This window comes from Saccopteryx leptura, chromosome 3 (genome assembly GCF_036850995.1).
Source record: "Saccopteryx leptura isolate mSacLep1 chromosome 3, mSacLep1_pri_phased_curated, whole genome shotgun sequence".
In the NCBI taxonomy this organism is placed as follows: Eukaryota; Metazoa; Chordata; class Mammalia; order Chiroptera; family Emballonuridae; genus Saccopteryx; species Saccopteryx leptura.
Genome location: NC_089505.1, coordinates 319,870,157 through 319,888,501, shown reverse-complemented (window position 1 = coordinate 319,888,501; position 18,345 = coordinate 319,870,157). Strand labels below are relative to the sequence as shown.

Genomic DNA, 18,345 nt, shown 5'->3' with positions numbered 1-18,345 from the left:
GAGAGAGACAGAGAGGAAGGAGGGGGGGTGGAGAAGCAAATGGGCACTTCTCCTATGTGCCCTGGCCGGGAATCGAACCCGGGTCCCCCGCACGCCAGGCTGATGCTCTACCGCTGAGCCAACCGGCCAGGGCATGGTTTTGTTTTGTTTTGTTCTTTGTATCTTGTTGGGAAACCCCCTTTCAGGTTTTCTGAAGTGGGGGTTTTCTGATGAAAAATTTTTTTCATCTTTTCTGTATCTGTGAATGTTTTTATTTCTTTATATTTGAAGGATAGCTTTGATGGGTATAGTATTCTTGGCTGGAAGTTCCTCTCTTTCAGAACTTTAAATATGGGGGTCCACTCTCTTCTAGCTTGTAGAGTTTCTGCTGGGAAATCTGATGATAATCTAATAGGCCTTTCTTTATATGTTGTATTCTTCTTTTCCCTGGCTGCCTTGGGAATGTTTTCTTTGTCGGTTTGTGCCAATTTCATTATAATATGCCTTGGAGTAGGTTTGTTGGGGTTAAGATAACTCAGTGTTCCGTTTGCTTCTTGAGTTTGAGGTTTTAGTTTTTTCCACAGGCTTGAGTTCTCATCTATTATTTGTTTGAGTATGTTCTCCATTTCATTTTCTCTCTCTTCTTCTGATATACCTATTATTCTTGTTACTCTTTTTGATGGAGTCAGACAATTCCTGTAGGGATTTCTCATTTTTTAAAAATTCTTTGTCTCTCTCTTCTTCTCTCTGTTGTGCAAGTTGCCTGTTTCTTATGTCACTAATCCTCTCTTCGATTTGGCCTGTTCTGTTAGCTAAGCTTTTACCTTGTTTTTCAGTTCATGAATTGAGTTTTTCACCTCTGTTTAATTTGTTTTCATAGTTTTAGTTTCCTTGGTAATATATTCTTTGTTTTCATTGAGTTGTTCTATGAGCTCCCTAAGGTGCTTTTCTGTGTTTTCTTATATATGTCTGTTAAATTTTTATTCTATAGATTTTTCCTCATCTATCTGTGTATCCATGATATTGGATTTCCTTTTCCTTAATGGTATCTGAAGGTGGTTTTGTTAATACTGCTAATAAGAATTAATAAAGAGTAAACAGTTAAAAAAATAAACAACAATAAATAATTTAAAAAATTATTCTTCACTGTAAAAAAAATAGAAGACTCGATAAAAAATATGTGGCACATATACACCATGGTATACTATTCAGCCATAAGAAATGATGACATCGGATCACTTACAACAAAATGGTGGGATCTTGATAACATTATATGGAGTGAAACATGTAGATCAGAAAAAAATAAGAACTGCAGGATTCCATACATTGGTGGGACATAGAAATGAGACTGACATGGACAAGAGAGTGGTGGTTATGGGGGGCAGAGGAAGGGAAGGAGGGAGAGGGGGAGGGGGAAGAGGAAGGGCACAAAGAAAACTAGATAGAGGGTGACGGAGGACAATCTGACTTTGGGTGATGGTTATGCAACAGAATTAAATGACAAGATAACCTGGATATGTTTTTGAATATATGTACCCTGATTTGTTGATGCCACCCTATTAAAATTAATAAAAATTTATTTATAAAAAAATTATTATTATTTGTTTTTTTCCTTTTTTCTTCTTTGAGAAAATACCATGAAAAACTGAGAATTATATTGTGCTAAATGGAACAAAAACTACTTATAATGAAGGGCCTGTGTTGGGGAGAAGTGATAAAGGGGCAAAAAGGAGATAGGTACCCACAAAATGCAAAAAAGGAATAAGTTTAGATCAAGAATAAAATAATTTGCTTATCAATGATGGTCAACTGAGAGACATAGTGAAAGGGATAAGAGGGAAACAAGAGAAAGAAAAAAGTACTATTGTATTAAATGGAACAAACACTACATAGAATGGAGAGCCAGGGTTGGGGGAATGCTAATAAGTTAAGAAGCAAATTAAAAAGCATACAAAATGCCACAAAGAAAATATTTGAATCCAAAATAAAATAATTTGTTCATAAGTGAGGGTCAAATGAGAGGAAAAGTAAGGAGAAAAGAAGAAACTAAGAGAGAGGATGAAAAATAAAAAGGAAAAAAAGAAAAAGAAATGAAGGAAAAAGAAAAAAGAAAAAAGGAAAAGAGAATTAAGTGTTTTGGAGTGTAACCCTCATAGAGAGAAAGGAAGAAGAAAAGAAGAAAATGGGAAATATGACACTTATGGGTAATGTAGTTCAAGATGAAGAGAAAAGAATGAGGAGCAGAGAATAAAAGGACCCAGGTGGAAGAGAAAAAAAATAAAGACAAGAAGATGAAAGAAACAAAAGTCGAAAAATTTATAAAGTCTGTGGATTTTTCTTGATTTTGAGAGGTTATCTTCTTCCTTTTTTTCCCCTCTCCCTCTTCCTGGTCGTTGACTCTGTATCCCAGGCTCTGCCCCTGTGGCATGCGTAGGTAGAGATTTCTAGTTGATGAGTCTCTATGACAATGTCATATACTCGGCTTCAGTCACTTTGGTAGTCGGGACTTGTTAGCATTTGCAGGCTCCAACAATGGAAGAGTCTGTTTTCCCAGAGCCTCTCTCCTAGTCTCTTTTTCCTGAATTTGTAGCCTGATGATCCAGCTATGAGGTTGCCACTGCCACTGCCTGGAGATTGAGATGCTCAAAGAGCTGGCCAGTTCCCACTCTATCCCCACTCAGTGTAGGGTTCTGGGTAAGGCTTGTCAGTCAGAGCTGCCAGCGTAATCAGGCAGGGCTGGGAGCCAATTGCTCTCAATGCGTCTTTCTATGAACCTCCAGGTGTGTCCAGTATGCCTCAGCACTCTGTGGGACCACTCTCCCTAGGCTTTTTGTACTTTATATCCTGTATTGGCTCAGAAGAAGATGCCCTAGTTGCTGCCTGCAGAACAGGAGGTCTTAAAAGCTGCCAAGTCCCTCTTTTTAGTGCACAGAAAGCTCTGCCAATCAGAGCCACCAGTTTAAGCAGGTAGAGGGGCGTGTTGACTTCTGTTCAGTTCTCCAGGTATATCTAGGTAAATCTGCCTTAGCATTCCATGGGATTACTCTCTGCAGGCTTCTTGTTAAAAAGTCTATAGCCTAGCCTGTCTAACTTCTGCAGTGTTCTTTGAGGTTTGTTCCATAGGAATGTGTTTTTCATCCTGTATTGGCTGACCAGAAATTGCCCCCACCCTTACGTGCAGAGGAAGAGGCACTAAAAAATATCACATCTCTTGTCTTACATGGCTGATCTGAGAGAGACCCTGTCAACTAGAGCCGTGTAAGCCAGTTGGGCGGTAAGCAGACTGGGGTTAAGCTAATTTCAATGGTTGGATCTGCAGATCTGCTCCAGAGACAGTCTACTAGCTGCCTGCACACCCCTCCCCCATCACTTCTATATTTTTTCTTCACCGGGATGTTAGCCTGAATGGCTGGGTGAGGCACCCCACCCGCCCACAGAAGCCTGGGCTTAGGGAAGTTCGCTTTTGCGCAATCCCTGTGTGCTGTTGCTGGGGGAGCAGGGACCTCACCAAGACTCTGGTCACAGCCAATGCAGAACCATCTGACCCTGCCCATCTGTCTGGGAACATGGGCACCTACATCTGGATATCGTGGGTAATGGTGGCCGCCACTCACCCACTTTTGCCAGGGTCTGGTGCTGGCATTGTCTCGCATGGACTGAGTCGCTGCAGGCACACTCTTTCCTTGCCTTGAACATCTGTGCTCCAGCCCACTCCATCCATGCCCCCAGCCCCCACTCTTTCTCAGTTCCAAGTGAAAGCAGCCCTTGCTCAGGTTAATGAGAAAGATGGAGTGTTCCGTCCTTCATCTTATTTCCTTTAGGGTTGATTATATATTTAGCCAAGTTTTTGCCCAATCATACTATCTTGTTCTGTGTGTGGGACTTCCAGAGGCTCCAGGGATAGATTTTTCTGTCTCTGGTTGTAAAACTTGTTGAAATTTTGGGGAAAGGTATCAGGAGCACTCCTCATGGCACCATTTCTCTGATGTCACTTTTTCTCTGATTTTTTAACAATATCATTCTCAAATGTCATCAGGCAGAAAAAATAAAAGAACTAATACCATGGCTTCCCCAGAAAGATGCATTTCAGGTAGAAAATGAAAAATTTCCAGAAAACAATCTCAAATAACATGAAACTTTGGAGTTAAATGATAGAGAATTCAAGATTGGAGTTCTGAAAATATTCAGTGAGATGCAAGAAAACAATGAGAAGTAATTTAATGATTTCAGAAAAAATTAATAAACAGAAATAAGTACTTCAGCAAGGAGATTGAAACTTTAAAAGCAGAGGTGAAGAATTCAATATATGAGTTTAAAAAAGGATCTAACAAGTTTAGCTAATAGAATAGGCCAGATAGAGGAGAGAATCTGTGACATTTAAGAAAGGAAACTAGAGATAATACAGAGAGAAAAAGAAAGATACTCAAGAATTTCTAAAAAATGAGAGAGCTCTACAAGAATTGTCTGACTTTATCAGAAAGAGAAATATAAGAATAATGGGTATTTCAGAAGAAGAGAGGAAGAAGCTCTTCAGAGAACCTCCTGAAATAAGTAATGGGTATAGCCATACTTATATCTGATGATACTGACTTCAGTATAGAAAAGGTAATGAGACAAAGATGGATATTTCATAAAGATAAGGGGGACACTGTCAAGAATACATAACACGCTATAATATATATGCACTAAATCAGGGAGCACCAAAATATTTAAGACGTCTGCTAGAAAAACTAAAACAAGAAACAGACAAAAATACAGTCATAGTAGGAGAATCAACACACCACTGACTACAATAGACAAATCATCTAAACAAAAAGTCGTTAGAGAAATATCAGCCTTAAACAACACACTGGACCAGATGGACATAATAAACATTCACAGAACTTTCATCAAGAACATCAGATTATTTATTTTTCTACAGTGTGTATGAATCATTCTTCAGGGTAGACCATATATTAAGCCAAAAATCTAGCTTCAACAAATTAAAAAAGATTGAAATTATACCAACCATATTCTCTGACAATAAAGCTCTGAAATTAGACTCAAACAACCAAAAGGAAGTAAAGAAACCTACAAAAATGTGGAAATTAAAGAACATGCTTCTAAAAATGGCTGGGTCATATAGAAGGAATAAAAGCAGAGATCAAAAGATATACACAGGAAAATGAGAATTACAACATGACATATCAAAACTTTTGAGATGTAACAAAAGCAATAATAAGAAAGTAGTTCATAACAGTACAGCTTTATATCAAGAAACACGAGTGATGCCAAGTAAACAACCTAACATCATATCTTAAAGAACTAGGAAAAGAGGAACAAAGGCAACCCAAAGTCAGCAGAAGAAAGGAAGTAATAAAAATAAGACTAGAACTAAATAAAAGAGCAAACAAAAAAAGATTTAATACAACAAAGAGCAAATTCTTTGAAAAGATCAATAAAATTAAAAAGCAGCTAGCTAGACTTACTAAGGAAAGGAAAGAAATGACACATATAAACAAGATCCAAAATGAAAGAGGAGAATTACCATAGACATCATAGATATACAAAAGATCATACTAGAACACTTTGAAAGATTATATGCCACCAAATTCAACAATCAGAAGAAATGGATAAGGTTCAAAAACTATACAACCTTCCAAGCCTGAGTCAGAAATGGGTAACCTAAATAGACACATAATTAGGGAGGAAACAGAAACATCTATCAAAAACCTCCCTAAAAATAAAATTCTGGGACCACATGGTTACATTAATGAATTCTACCAAACATTTAAATAAGATTTGGTTTATATCTTTACCAAAGTCTTCCAAAAAATAGAAGAAACAATACTCTTCAACACATTTTATGAGGCCATCAAAGTCATAAAGAAAACTACAGACCAGTATCTGTAATGAATACAGATAGAAAAAACCTAAACAACGTACTAACAAAGAAAACAACTATACATTAAAAAATAATAGAGCCTGACCAGGCAGTGGTGCAGTGGATAGAGCATCGAACTGGGATGCAGAGGACTCAGGTTTGAGACCCCGAGGTCGCCAGCTTGAGCGTGGGCTCATCTGGTTTGAGCAAAAAAAAAAAAAAAAGTCTACCAGCTTGAACCCAAGGTTGCTGGCTCCAGCAAGGGGTTACTTGGTCTGCTGAAGGCCCACAGTCAATGCACATGTGAGAAAGCAATCAATGAACAACTAAGGTGTTGCAACGCGCAATGAAAAACTAATGATTGATGCTTCTCATCTCTATCCGTTCCTGTCTGTCTGTCCCTTTCTATCCCTCTCTCTAACTCACTCTCTGTCTCTGTAAAAAATAAAAATACAAATAATAGATCACAATCAAGTGGGATTCGTTCCACAGGGACACAAGGGTGGTTCAGTATACATATATTGATCAATGTAATACACTACATCAACAAAATAACGGACAAAAATCATATGACCCTTTCAATAGATGCAGATAGGTATTTGAGAAGATACAACAATATTTATATTTAAAACAGTCAATAAAGTGGATATAGGAGGAGGTACCTCAACATAATAAAGGCATATATGACAATCCATCAGCCAATATTATACTCAATGGTAAAAAACTGAAAACTTTTATTTCCAAATCAGGAAAAAGGCAAGGCTTCCTACTCTCTTCATCTAACTCAAAATAGTACAGGAAGTCATAGGCAGAACAATCAGGCAAGAGAAAGGAGTAAAAGGCATCCATATTGAGAAAGAAAAAAGTATTACTTTTTGTGATGACATGATCCTGTATATAGAAAACCCCAAAGACTTCACAGAAAAAACTATTAGAAACAGTAAATTAATATAGTAAAGTCACAGGATACAAAACCAACATGAAAATGTCTACTATTTTCCTGTAAAACAAGAATAAAAATTCAGAATGAACTGAAAAGTAAAATTGTTTAGAATTGCAAAAACAAGAAAAAAATCCCTAGCAATAGCCTTAACAAAGGATGTGAAGAGCTTATATACTAAAAACTAAAAAGCGTTATTAAAAGAAATTGAAAAAGACATAATGAATTGAAAAATTTTCTATGTTCATGGGTCAGAAAAATCAACATGTTAAAAAGGCCATATTACTCAAAGCAATATACAAATTTAATGCAATCCCCATTAAAAACTCAATGTTGTCTTTAACCAAATAAAACAAAAATCACCAGATTTGTATAGAATCATAAAAGACCCCGAAGAGCCAAAGAAATCCTGAGAAAAAAGAATGAAGCCAAGGTATCACACTAGCTAACTTCAAATTATACTAGAGCCACAATATTAAAAACAGCATGGTATTAGCAGAAAAAAAAAGACATACAGACCAGTGGAATAGAATACAGAGACCAGAAACAAAACCACATATGGACAAATAATCTTTGACAAAGGAGCCAAAACACATAATGAAGAAAAGAAAGCCTCTTCAATAAATGGTGCTGAGAAAATTGGAAAGCCAAATGCAAAAGAATAAAACTTGATTGTATCATGTACCCATGCACTAAAGTTAATTCAAAATTGGACAAAGACCTAAAACAATCTGAAACAATAAATTACATAGAAGAAAACATAGGTGCTAAACTCTTGGGCCTTTGGCAGCAGAGAACATTTTGTAAATTTGACACCAAAGGCAAGAGAAGTAAAAGCAACAATAAGTGAATAGAACTATATTAAACTAAACAACTTCTTCACAACAAAAGAAATTCACAATAAAACAAGAAGACACTGGGTGCTTGAGTGGCTAGTTGCAAGCCTTTGTGTGCATTGCTAGAGTCATGGGAGCTGGACATACGTGGCTTACTGCAGGCTACCAAACAGTGCACAAGGAAGAAACCTGTGGAGATTAGTCCCACAGTGCTCTGAGGTGTGCTAGATCTGCCTACAGGCCCATAGAAAGGCGCCTGATCTACAATTGGCTCCCAGCAGTGCCTGCTCTTGCTGGCGGCTCTGGTTGCCTCTGTCTTACCCAGAACTGTGCTTTGAGTGGTACTGGATGAAGAACCTGGCTGCCCTTAGAGCCTCTTTCTTTGCAGACAGTTGCTGGGACCAACCTCACAGCTAAGTCCCCAGGCTGCTAGCTCAGGTGGGAGGGATAGGGGAGAGGCACTTGGAAAACTGAGACTGCCATTGTTAGAGCCTTAAAGCCCTAGCAAACTCCATCTACCAACAGGACTGAGGCCCAGCCTACGTCATTGCCACAGTGACACACCAACAGACCTCTGCCCAAGAGCCCCACTAGGGCAAAACTTGTAGTACAGTGCTACCTGATGGAAAAAAAAAAGGAAGATGTTACCTCTCAAAATTAGGAAAAAATTTACATTTTTATAACTTTTTATTTCATTTTGGTCATTTTATCTTCTTTCCTTTTTCCTTTTCGTTTTGAACTTCATTAGCCATAGTTACATTTTTCATTCATATTTTTTGTAAGGCTTTCATTTCAGAAACTTTTAATTCTTCTTTTGTTGTATTTTTCCTTTTTTTCTTTCTTCTCTCTTCCCATTTCTTCTCCTTTCTTTTTCTTCATTTTTCTTTTTCTTTTTCTCTCATTCAATCATCATCTATCATCAAATTATTATATTTTGACTCATATTTTCTTTGTGGCATTTTGCTTGTTTTTTACTTTATTTTTTTCCCTTTTGTTATTTTTCTTAGTCCCTGCTCCTTATTTTCTGTAGTTTTTGTTCCACTTACCATTATAGAACTTTTATGTTTTCACTGTATTTTTTCAATTTTTATTTTTTTAATTATCTCTTATTAGTGTTAGTAACAATACCACTCTCAAATGCCATTAATGAAATGGAAATCAAATATCATGGATACAAAAGACAGAGATGTAGCTCAGATAGATGATGAAAAATTTCTAGAAAAAATTTTAATTACTTGGAAACCTTGGAGTTAAATGACAGAAAATTAAAAATTGAAGTTTGAAAAATACTCTGTGAAGTACATGAGAGCTTGGAAAGACAATTTAGAAAGCTCAAAAAACAATTTAATGAACAAAAAGATTACTGCACTAAGGAAATTGAAACCATAAAAAGGAATCTGAGATGAAAAACTAAATACATGAACTGAAAAACAAGGTATCAAGCTTAGCTAATAGAACAAGCCAGATAGAGGAGAGAATTAGTGAATAGAGGACAGGCAACTAGAGATACTAAAAAGAGAAGAGAAGAGAGACTCACAAGTTAAAAAAAATGAGAGAGTCCTACAGGAATTGTCTGACACCATCAGAAAGAGCAACATAAGAATAATGAGTATATCAGAAGGAGAAGGGAAAGAAAAAAAAATGGACAACATATTCAAACAAATAATTGATGAAAACTTCCTAAGCCTGTGGAAAGAATTAGGCCTTGAATCTAAGAAGCAAACAGAAAACCGAGTTACCTTAACTCAAACATCTACTTCAAGGAACATCATAATGAAATTATCACAAACCAATGACAACGAAAATATCCTCAAGGCAGCCAGTAAAAAGAGTACAACATATAAAGGAAGGCCCATTAGGCTATGATCAGATGTCTCAGCAGAAACTACAAGCCAGAAGAGAGTGGACCCCAATATTTAAAGTACTAAAAGAGAGAAACTTCCAGCCAAGAATACTATATACATCAAAGTTATCCTTTAAATATGAAGGGGAAATAAAAACATTCACAAATATAGAGAAAATGAGGAAATTTATCACCAAAAAACCCCCAATTCAGGAAATACTAAAGGGGGTTATTTGACCAGATACAAAAAAAACAAAAAACAAAAACAAAATCACAAGTAAAAGCTCCAACAAGATCAAAATAAAAACAAGAATAATCTGTGACAAATGGCCAACAGATATATAAAAAGATGCTCATCTTCACTTGCTATTAGAGAAATGCAAATCAAAACTACAATGAGATACCACCTCACACCTGTTAGATTAGCTGTTATCAACAAGACAGGTAATAACAAGTGTTGGAGAGGATATGGAGAAAAAGGAACCCTCATTCACTCTTAGTGAGAATGTAAAGTAGTACAACCATTATGGAAGAAAGTATGGTGGTACCTCAAAAAATTAAGAATAGAACTACCGTATGACCCAGCAATCCCTCTAGTGGGTATATACCCCCAAAACTCCAAATCATTGGTACATAAAGACACATGCAGCCCCCTGTTCATCGCAGCACTGTTCATGATGTCCAAGCCCTGGAAACAACTGAAAAGCTCTTCAATAGATGATTGAGTAAAGAAGATGTGGTACATATATACTATGAAATACTACTCAGCCATAAGTAATGATGACATAGAATCATTTACAACAACGTGGATGGACTTTGTTAACATTATACTAAAAAAACCTAAAAACTGTATGATTTCATACGTTGGTGGGACACAAAATTGAGACTCATGGACATAGATTAAAGTGCAGTGGTTACCAGGGGGAGGGGAAGGGAAGAGAGGGAGATGGTGGTGGGAAGTGAGGGGCATAAAAAAAAACAAATAAAAGATGACAGAGGACAATTTGACTTTGAGTAATAGGTATACAACATAATCGAATGTCAACATAATCTGGAGATGTTTTCTCTAAATCTATGTACTGTAGTTAATTAATGTCACCCCATTAAAATTAATTGTCTAAATAAAATTATAAAATTTAAAAAAATGTTCCCAGGCACATTTTTTCTAAAAAAAAAAAGAAAGAAAAACAAGAAGAAGAAGACAGCCATCCAAATGTGGTTCATATCACAAACAATAGCTCTTACAAGGATTTAATATCTAAAATATATTTTAAAAAATTACTAAGCTCAACCACAAACAAGTAATTTAATTAAGAAATGGGGACAGGACCTGAAAAGACCTTTCTCCTAAGAAAATATACAAATGGCCAACAGATATATGAAACGATGCTCATCTTTGCTAGTAATTAGAGAAATGCAAATCAAACCTACAATAAAAAACCACCTCACACTTGTGAGATTGGCTATTAATAACAAGGCAGGTAATAACAAGTGTTGGAGAGGCTGTGGAGAAAAAGGAATTATTATTCACTGCTGGTGGGAATGTAAACTGGTTCATGCATTATGGAAGAGAGAATGTGGATACCTCAAAAATTAAGAAGAGAATTCTCGTATAACTCATCAATTCTTTCATGGGGTATCTACTCAGAAAACTTAAAAACATTGTTTCACAGACATATGCACTCCCATGTTCTACCCAGCATTATTCACAGTGGCCAAGACATGGAAACAACTAAAGTGTCCTTCAATAGAGAATTGGATAAAGAAGATGTGGTACATATATACAATGAAATACTACTCAGCCAAATGAAATGATAGTCCACTGCCACTTACTACAACATGGATGGATTTTAGAGCACTATACTAAGTAAAATAAGTAAATAAAAAAACTAAGCAGTATATGATTTCACACAGAGATGGAATATGAAACTAAGACTCATGGACATAGGTAAAAGTAAAGTGATTAAAGTGGCTAGAGGTGTGTGTGGAAGGGGAGTAAAGAGGGTTAAATATTTATATATGGTGCCAGTAAGTGATTTGACTTTGGGTGATGGGCACACAATGCAATCAATACTCTAAATGCTATCAAAATGTTTATCTGAAACTTATGTACTCTTATTGATCAATGTCATGTCATTAAATTTAATTTTTAAATAATGAAAAGAAAAAGTATAGACCAAGCTATCTTATTTTTTTTATTTTTTTTTAAAGCATGTGCTGGAGTTATACACAGTTTCACTACGTTTTTATCCATTTTCTTAAAACCAGAACAATACAAAATAAATATATTAAATGCTAAATAATGTTTTGAATAATATAAACTATTTATTATATGTATTGTGTAAGAAAGTAGCACATTTCAGTAGATTTTTATATGACTCCTGTTCTTCCTGCTTAATCCTCTATTGAACAACCTGGTTTTTGTCAGAACTTTGATTTTTTTTCTTTTTTAAATTAAGTGATAAAAGGGGAGGCAGAGAGACAGATTCCCACATGCATCCCAACTGGGATCCACCTGGCATGCCCCCTATGGGAGGTGCTCTGACCATCTGGGCCATTGTTCTGTTTGGCAACTAAGCTCTTTTTAGTGACTGAGGCCTGAAGCCAGGAAGCCATCCTCAGCTGGTGGAGGCCATCTTTCTGGAATCAATTGAGTCATGGCTGTACGAGGAAGAGAGAGAGAGAAGGGGGAGGGATAGAAAAACAGATGGTTGCTTCTCCTGTGTGCTCTGACCAGGAATCAAACTCAGGAGTTTCATGTGCTGGGCTGACACTCTACCAATGACCTAACTGGCCAGGGCATCTTCTCTAGTTCAAATGCAGTTCTGGGTCTATCTATTTTTTCTTTCTCTTCTCTTCTCTTCTCTTCTCTTCTCTTCTCTTCTCTTCTCTTCTCTTCTCTTCTCTTCTCTTCTCTTCTCTTCTCTTCTTTTCTTTATTTTTGTGTGTATTTTTTCAAAGTTAGAAGCGGGGAGGCACTCAGACAGACTCCCGCATGCACCCAACTGGGATCCACCCAGCATGCCCACCAGGGGGCGATGCTCTGCCCATCTGGGGTGTTGCTTCGTTGCAGCTGGAGCCATTCTAGTGCCTGAGGTGGAGGCCATGGAACTGTCCTCAGCACCCAGGCCAACTTTGTTCCAATGGAGGCTTGGCTGCAGGAGGGGAAGAAAAAGATAGAGAGGGAGACCTGGGTCTTTCTTACATATGGGGAAAATGTGTTTTTCTTATAAAAGTAGATAATATATTTTTATATAAATATATTAAAACTAATCACTAATTAAACCTATTAATTTATAAAAATTTAAAAAGTCAATACCCTTCTCCTTTAAGAATTTTTTATAGATTTCTCAGTAGCTCACAGATAGAAAAGCTATGATTAGACAATGGGTTACTCTACAGCCATAAAAAAGAAGGTAATCTTAATTTTGTGACAGCATGTATGGAGCTGGAGAACATTATGCTAAGAGAAATAAACCAGTCAGAGACAGACAAGAACAATATGATTTTACTCATATGTGGAATCTAATGAAGAAAATGGGCTAACAAGCAAAATAGAGACAGACTCATACGTAAAGACAGCTGACAGCTGCTGGGTGGAGGACTGGGTGAGGGTAGTAGAGTGATTGAGCAAAAAAACCCCAAGAAACCCCTTATGGATGCAGACAACAGTGTAGTGATTGCTGAGGAAGAGAGGTAGAGGAGGATAAAAGGGGATAAGTGATGATGAACGAAGACTTACTTGGGGGTGAACACACAGTATGGTGTACAGAGATGTGTTGTAGAATTCGGCACCTAAAACCTGTATAATTATGTTAATCACTGTCACCCCAATAAATTCAACAGAAAATATTAAAAAAGTAAAACCCATTTCAGAATTCTGGTAATATGTTATTTTTTCTTAAAGGAGGCAAGTTATTCATAATTTTTTGGTAACATTTATGAATGAAGTGAAATAAAGCATTTTGAGAGATGATGCTTCAGGCAAAGTGAACAGCATGTATAAAGGCATAGAATCATGAATATTAACAATCGAGGGCAGAGGTTTTCAGAATGTGATTCCTGGATCATCAGCATTGCCTGGAATCTTGTTAAAAATTTAGTTCTTTGGGTCTTTTTATAATGATCAATTATTTTGGTTTGCTTGGGGTTGGCCTGGTTTTAGCATTGTAGATCTCACATATTGAGAAATCTCTCTGTCCTCTGCAACCTGGTTCAACAGTCACCTTAGGCCTCACTGTGTCAGAAATTCAGTATGGGACCCAACAGTCTGTGCTTTCACAATCCCTCCTGGTAATTCTGATACATGCTAAAGCTGGAGAACCATTGATCTAGGTCAGTGGTCCCCAACCTTTTTTGGCCACGGACCGGTTTAATGTCAGAAAATATTTTCACGGACCGGCCTTTAGGGTGGGCTGAATAAATGTATCACGTGACCAAGACAAACATCAAGAGTGAGTCTTAGATGGATGTAACAGAGGGAATTTTTTTTAAAAAATAAAACATCATTCAGACTTAAATATAAATAAAACGGAAATAATGTAAGTTATTTATTCTTTCTCCGCGGACCGGTACCAAATGGCCCATAGACCAGTACCAGTCCATGGCCTGGGGGTTGGGGACCACTGATCTAGGTAATATCAGGAGTTTGGCATTGTTCATTGATGGGAGTATGTGATGAGGGATGAAGTTGAAAAGTAATGAAAGATCAGGCAATGAAGACCCTTATATTCTTTGTTAAAGAGTTTTTTATCCAGCAGTTGAAAAGTATTAACTCATCAAGTCAAGTACTCTTAATTAAAGGAGGATATATTTTGAGCTGGCTCTTTGTATAGCTAAAACCACTATAATTAGTTAAAATATTTTATTTTATCTATAAATAAAATTAAATTGTATTTTAACCAATTCTAATTTGAAAATTAGTGTAAAATTAATCATTTAAATTAAGATCATTACTTTCATGTGTTGTCGTGATGACAATGACCTACTTGAAGTAGCAAACCTGTCATTTGGTTCCTGTTCCTTACAAGGGGCATCACTTGTAGTGATAACAATGAACTACTAGGAGAGGAGGCAACAGCCCTGATCAGAAGACCAAAGGATTGAAACCCTGTCTCCAGCCTTACTCAGATATTTATTAGCCAGTACAAATAATTCAAGGAAGCAGATAGAAGAAGTTTTCAAGGGCTGAAATTAAGGACAAGGAACATACTGACTCCTAATCTCTGTTCTGAGACCCTAAACATTTTCTGTTGCTGAATCTTATTCTGCTGTATTGATGTTTCCAGCACGCAACATTTTCAGTATGAGCCAGAGAGGCCCCTGGGCTCTTCTCCACTCAGGGCTTTTGCCCTAGGGCACCTCACTGTCTCTGATTGTTATTCTAACTCTGCATATTTTGATGGCATATTTTACAATGTGTACCAGCTCAGTCTGTGTGCTTGGACAGAATTTCTGAATGACTATTCATTTTCTAGCTTATCAAAACATATATAAGAACTTTGTAACTCTTTAGCTTTATTTTCAAGAAATAAAAAGTATTTTGGAAATAGTTCAGATATAAATTATTTGGGAGATGTTATGTCCAAGATTAGAAATATGCTTATGAAATCAAGAGCAGTTTGAGAATTGTTCTATTTTTAACTATTTGGAAAGTCACATTGAAATATGTAAAATAAAACATGAAGCCTTGAAATATACTGTGCTTTTGTTACATGAATAAGAAATATTTTTAAAGGCTCCTTAGAGCTTACTTCTCTATGTCTTTACTTGAGATATTAAAGCTTAAAGGTACCCAAGGCCTTTATATATTTTTGGAAACGACTCTTTCTCAAAACTTCAGGTAATACGTGGACCATACATATTCACACCACATTTTTCTTTCTTTAATTTGTTTCTAGGAAATGGCTGGTTTCTTGAAGATGTTGTAATTAAGGATCCCACAACCAACCATGAATATTTCTTCTTCTGTCACAGGTTTGTACGTGTGCTTTTACATTGAATAAATTCATTTCACTAGTCAGTTCCAAGTTATGGAGAAATGGATAGCTAATTCAATTATTCTTTGTTTTTTGTACTTTGCTGGGTAAATTTTTTGAACATTAATTTTAGGTACTGCTCCTTCTATTTAGAAAGATATCCATTATATTTACCATCACTTTTTTTACCATCATTCCTGATGGTACAAATTTAAATGTTTCTTGGGAAATTAAGATAGATTTTTAAAATATAATTTCTCTTTACATATTAGTAAGGAAAATGAAAGTCTCTGTTAAGAAAATATATTCCCATTGGACTAGGTCCCAAATTGTTTCAAAAATAAATGTATAAAACAAATGTTGCATTTGGCTTTTTATAAAACAAGGACATTTCTGAACCCACTGTCATCAGACCTTGATTTTCGAATTATTTTCCCTATAGTTGTGATAGATTTGCTCTCTCTTTCAACATTTTCCTGCCTCTTTTCCCATGTAACCAATAATAGTCCTTTATGAAATAACTGAGATTGTTTGAACTCTAATTGGTAGGAAAAGAGCAGGATAAGATAATTGTTCCAGTGGATAAAAAATGTATGACCTAGGCAAACTGATTGAATAGTGCACCTGTTCATTAAGGGAAACCGTATTTTATCCTTACTTGCTAGTAGCTTCTTCTACCTCCCCTGCACTCTCATAGTCATTTTAAGCATTTCCTTTTCCATTTGCTACTCTGCTTTTGCCAACTGGATACCTATTTTTTTTTTCAATTTCCATTATCCATTATTTCTGGCTTCATTATATAATTCCACATAGTTAGTATAAATGGAAAGCCAGAATATCCTCAGTACACTTTTCTTTCCACAGATGGCTGGATCAAGGGGAAGATGATGGTAAAATTGTCAGAGAACTATATGCCAGGGATAACAGTATCATCTCTGCAAGTAAGTGACATGTACACATATTTCTTGAAGAACTCTGTTTTATGATGATAGAGAAAACCATGACATTGCTGAAATTAATGGTCCTCTTTTCTTTATATCCTCAGGGCAGAAGCTAGAGCTTAATAGCAAGGAAATGGTAAGATTTTACTTTAGTCCTTAAATTATTTGGTACAAACAATGTTCAAATAGCTATTTGATGTGTTAAAACAAAACAATATATAATGTTTAGTAAGGGGTGTTTATTGGTAACTTTCTTCCCTTTGTCTTTTTATATTGGTGTTTTGTTTTATTTTTCTCTTTAGTGGGCTGCAGAAAGCTGGAAGTTTATGAAGGGTAATACTCTTCAATTCTACAACAGGCTTACTCAAGGGTTTGTCCGTCTTCATCCAGATGGCACAGTTGATGCAGTTGGAGAGAAGACAGACAAATATGGTAAAGTCATTAGACAAAAGCATGTAGTACTATGGCAATTTTGGGAGCTGGATAAAGGAAGATTTTTAGATGGCAGTTTAATTTACAGTTTTGCTGCTTCTTTTTCATATGGCTTTACATCAGTATTGGGCCATTTAAATAATTTACTATCTGCATTAATACAAATGATCAGTACATGATAGGCTTTAAATCTGGGTAGACAATGTCATTATGAAGAATGTTACACCATGAAAAACATGTTTGGTGTTACTTAATTGAAGAAAAAAATGTGGGCTATTAATGTTAACTTTTCATAAAAAACTGCAATATAACTTTTACATGGTATGCTCATTTAAGGAATTAGTTGATTGTACTAAATACTGAGTGCCTATTATGTTCAAAACACCATGATAAATAATTTGAGGTCCATATAAATAACTAAGACATTATTCTGAATTCCATAGCTTCAAAATATAATGATGGGCCCTGGCCGGTTGGCTCAGCGGTAGAGCGTCGGCCTGGCATGCAGGGGACCCGGGTTCGATTCCTGGCCAGGGCACATAGGAGAAGCACCCATTTGCTTCTTCACCCCCCCTCCTTCCTCTCTGTCTCTCTCTTCCCCTCCCGCAGCCAAGGCTCCATTGGAGCAAAGATGGCCCGGGTGCTGGGGATGGCTCCTTGGCCTCTGCCCCAGGCGCTAGGGGCAGAGCATTGCCCCCTGGTGGGCAGAGCGTCGCCCCCTGGTGGGCAGAGCATCCCCCGTGGTGGGCGTGCCGGGTGGATCCCGGTCGGGCGCATGCGGGAGTCTGTCTGACTGTCTCTCCCCATTTCCAGCTTCAGAAAAAAAATATATAATGATGAAGACAAACATATACAAAAATTATAATAATGTTTGTAGCTGGTGTCATAATAAAGGTACAAAGGGAAACTAGACAAACATAAACTATATTTGATGTTTCAAATCAGTATGTCATGAAGCCATGACTGTAAGAGTTAAAGAAGGAGTGAACTGATAGTGATAGGCCTTTGAGTATAAACCCAAACCTTGGAATCATGTTGAAATTCATACCTTTACAATTTTTTAAGTGAGAGGAGAGATAGTGAGATAGACTTCCACATGCACCTCGACCAGGATCCTCTCCCTGGGAACCCTATCTGAGGCCGATGGAATCATTCAAGCTATCCTCAGCACCCTGAGGCTGATGCACTCAGACCAACCAAATCAACTTCAGTGCCCAGGGCCAGTGCTTAAACCAGTAATCCTCTGACTGCAGGTGGGGAAGAGGGAGAGGAAGGGGACTGGTAAGGGTAGAGAAGTAGATGGTTGCTTCTCTTGTGTGTCCTGACTGGGTATCGAACCTGGGACATGCATATGTCAGGCTCTATCAACTAAGACAATCAACCAGGCCCAATATATTTTCACTATTTCTTTTTCTTTTTTGTGTGTGTGTATTTTTCTGAAGTGAGAAGCAGGGAAGCAGAGAGACAGACTCTCCGTATGCACCTGTCTGGGATCCACCCAACATGCCCACCAGGGGTTGATGCTCTGCCCAT

At 36.9% G+C, this 18,345-nt stretch overlaps 1 protein-coding gene across 1 annotated transcript in view; it reads left to right on the top strand.

Moving 5' to 3' along the window:
* Positions 1–18,345, top strand: part of RP1 (RP1 axonemal microtubule associated) — a 375,598-nt gene that overhangs the window by 80,428 nt on the left and 276,825 nt on the right. The window contains exons 9-12 of the mRNA XM_066379053.1: positions 15,362–15,437; positions 16,304–16,380; positions 16,485–16,516; positions 16,683–16,812. Coding sequence (XP_066235150.1) covers positions 15,362–15,437; positions 16,304–16,380; positions 16,485–16,516; positions 16,683–16,812 — 315 coding nt within the window. The remainder of the gene's footprint in view (positions 1–15,361; positions 15,438–16,303; positions 16,381–16,484; positions 16,517–16,682; positions 16,813–18,345) is intronic.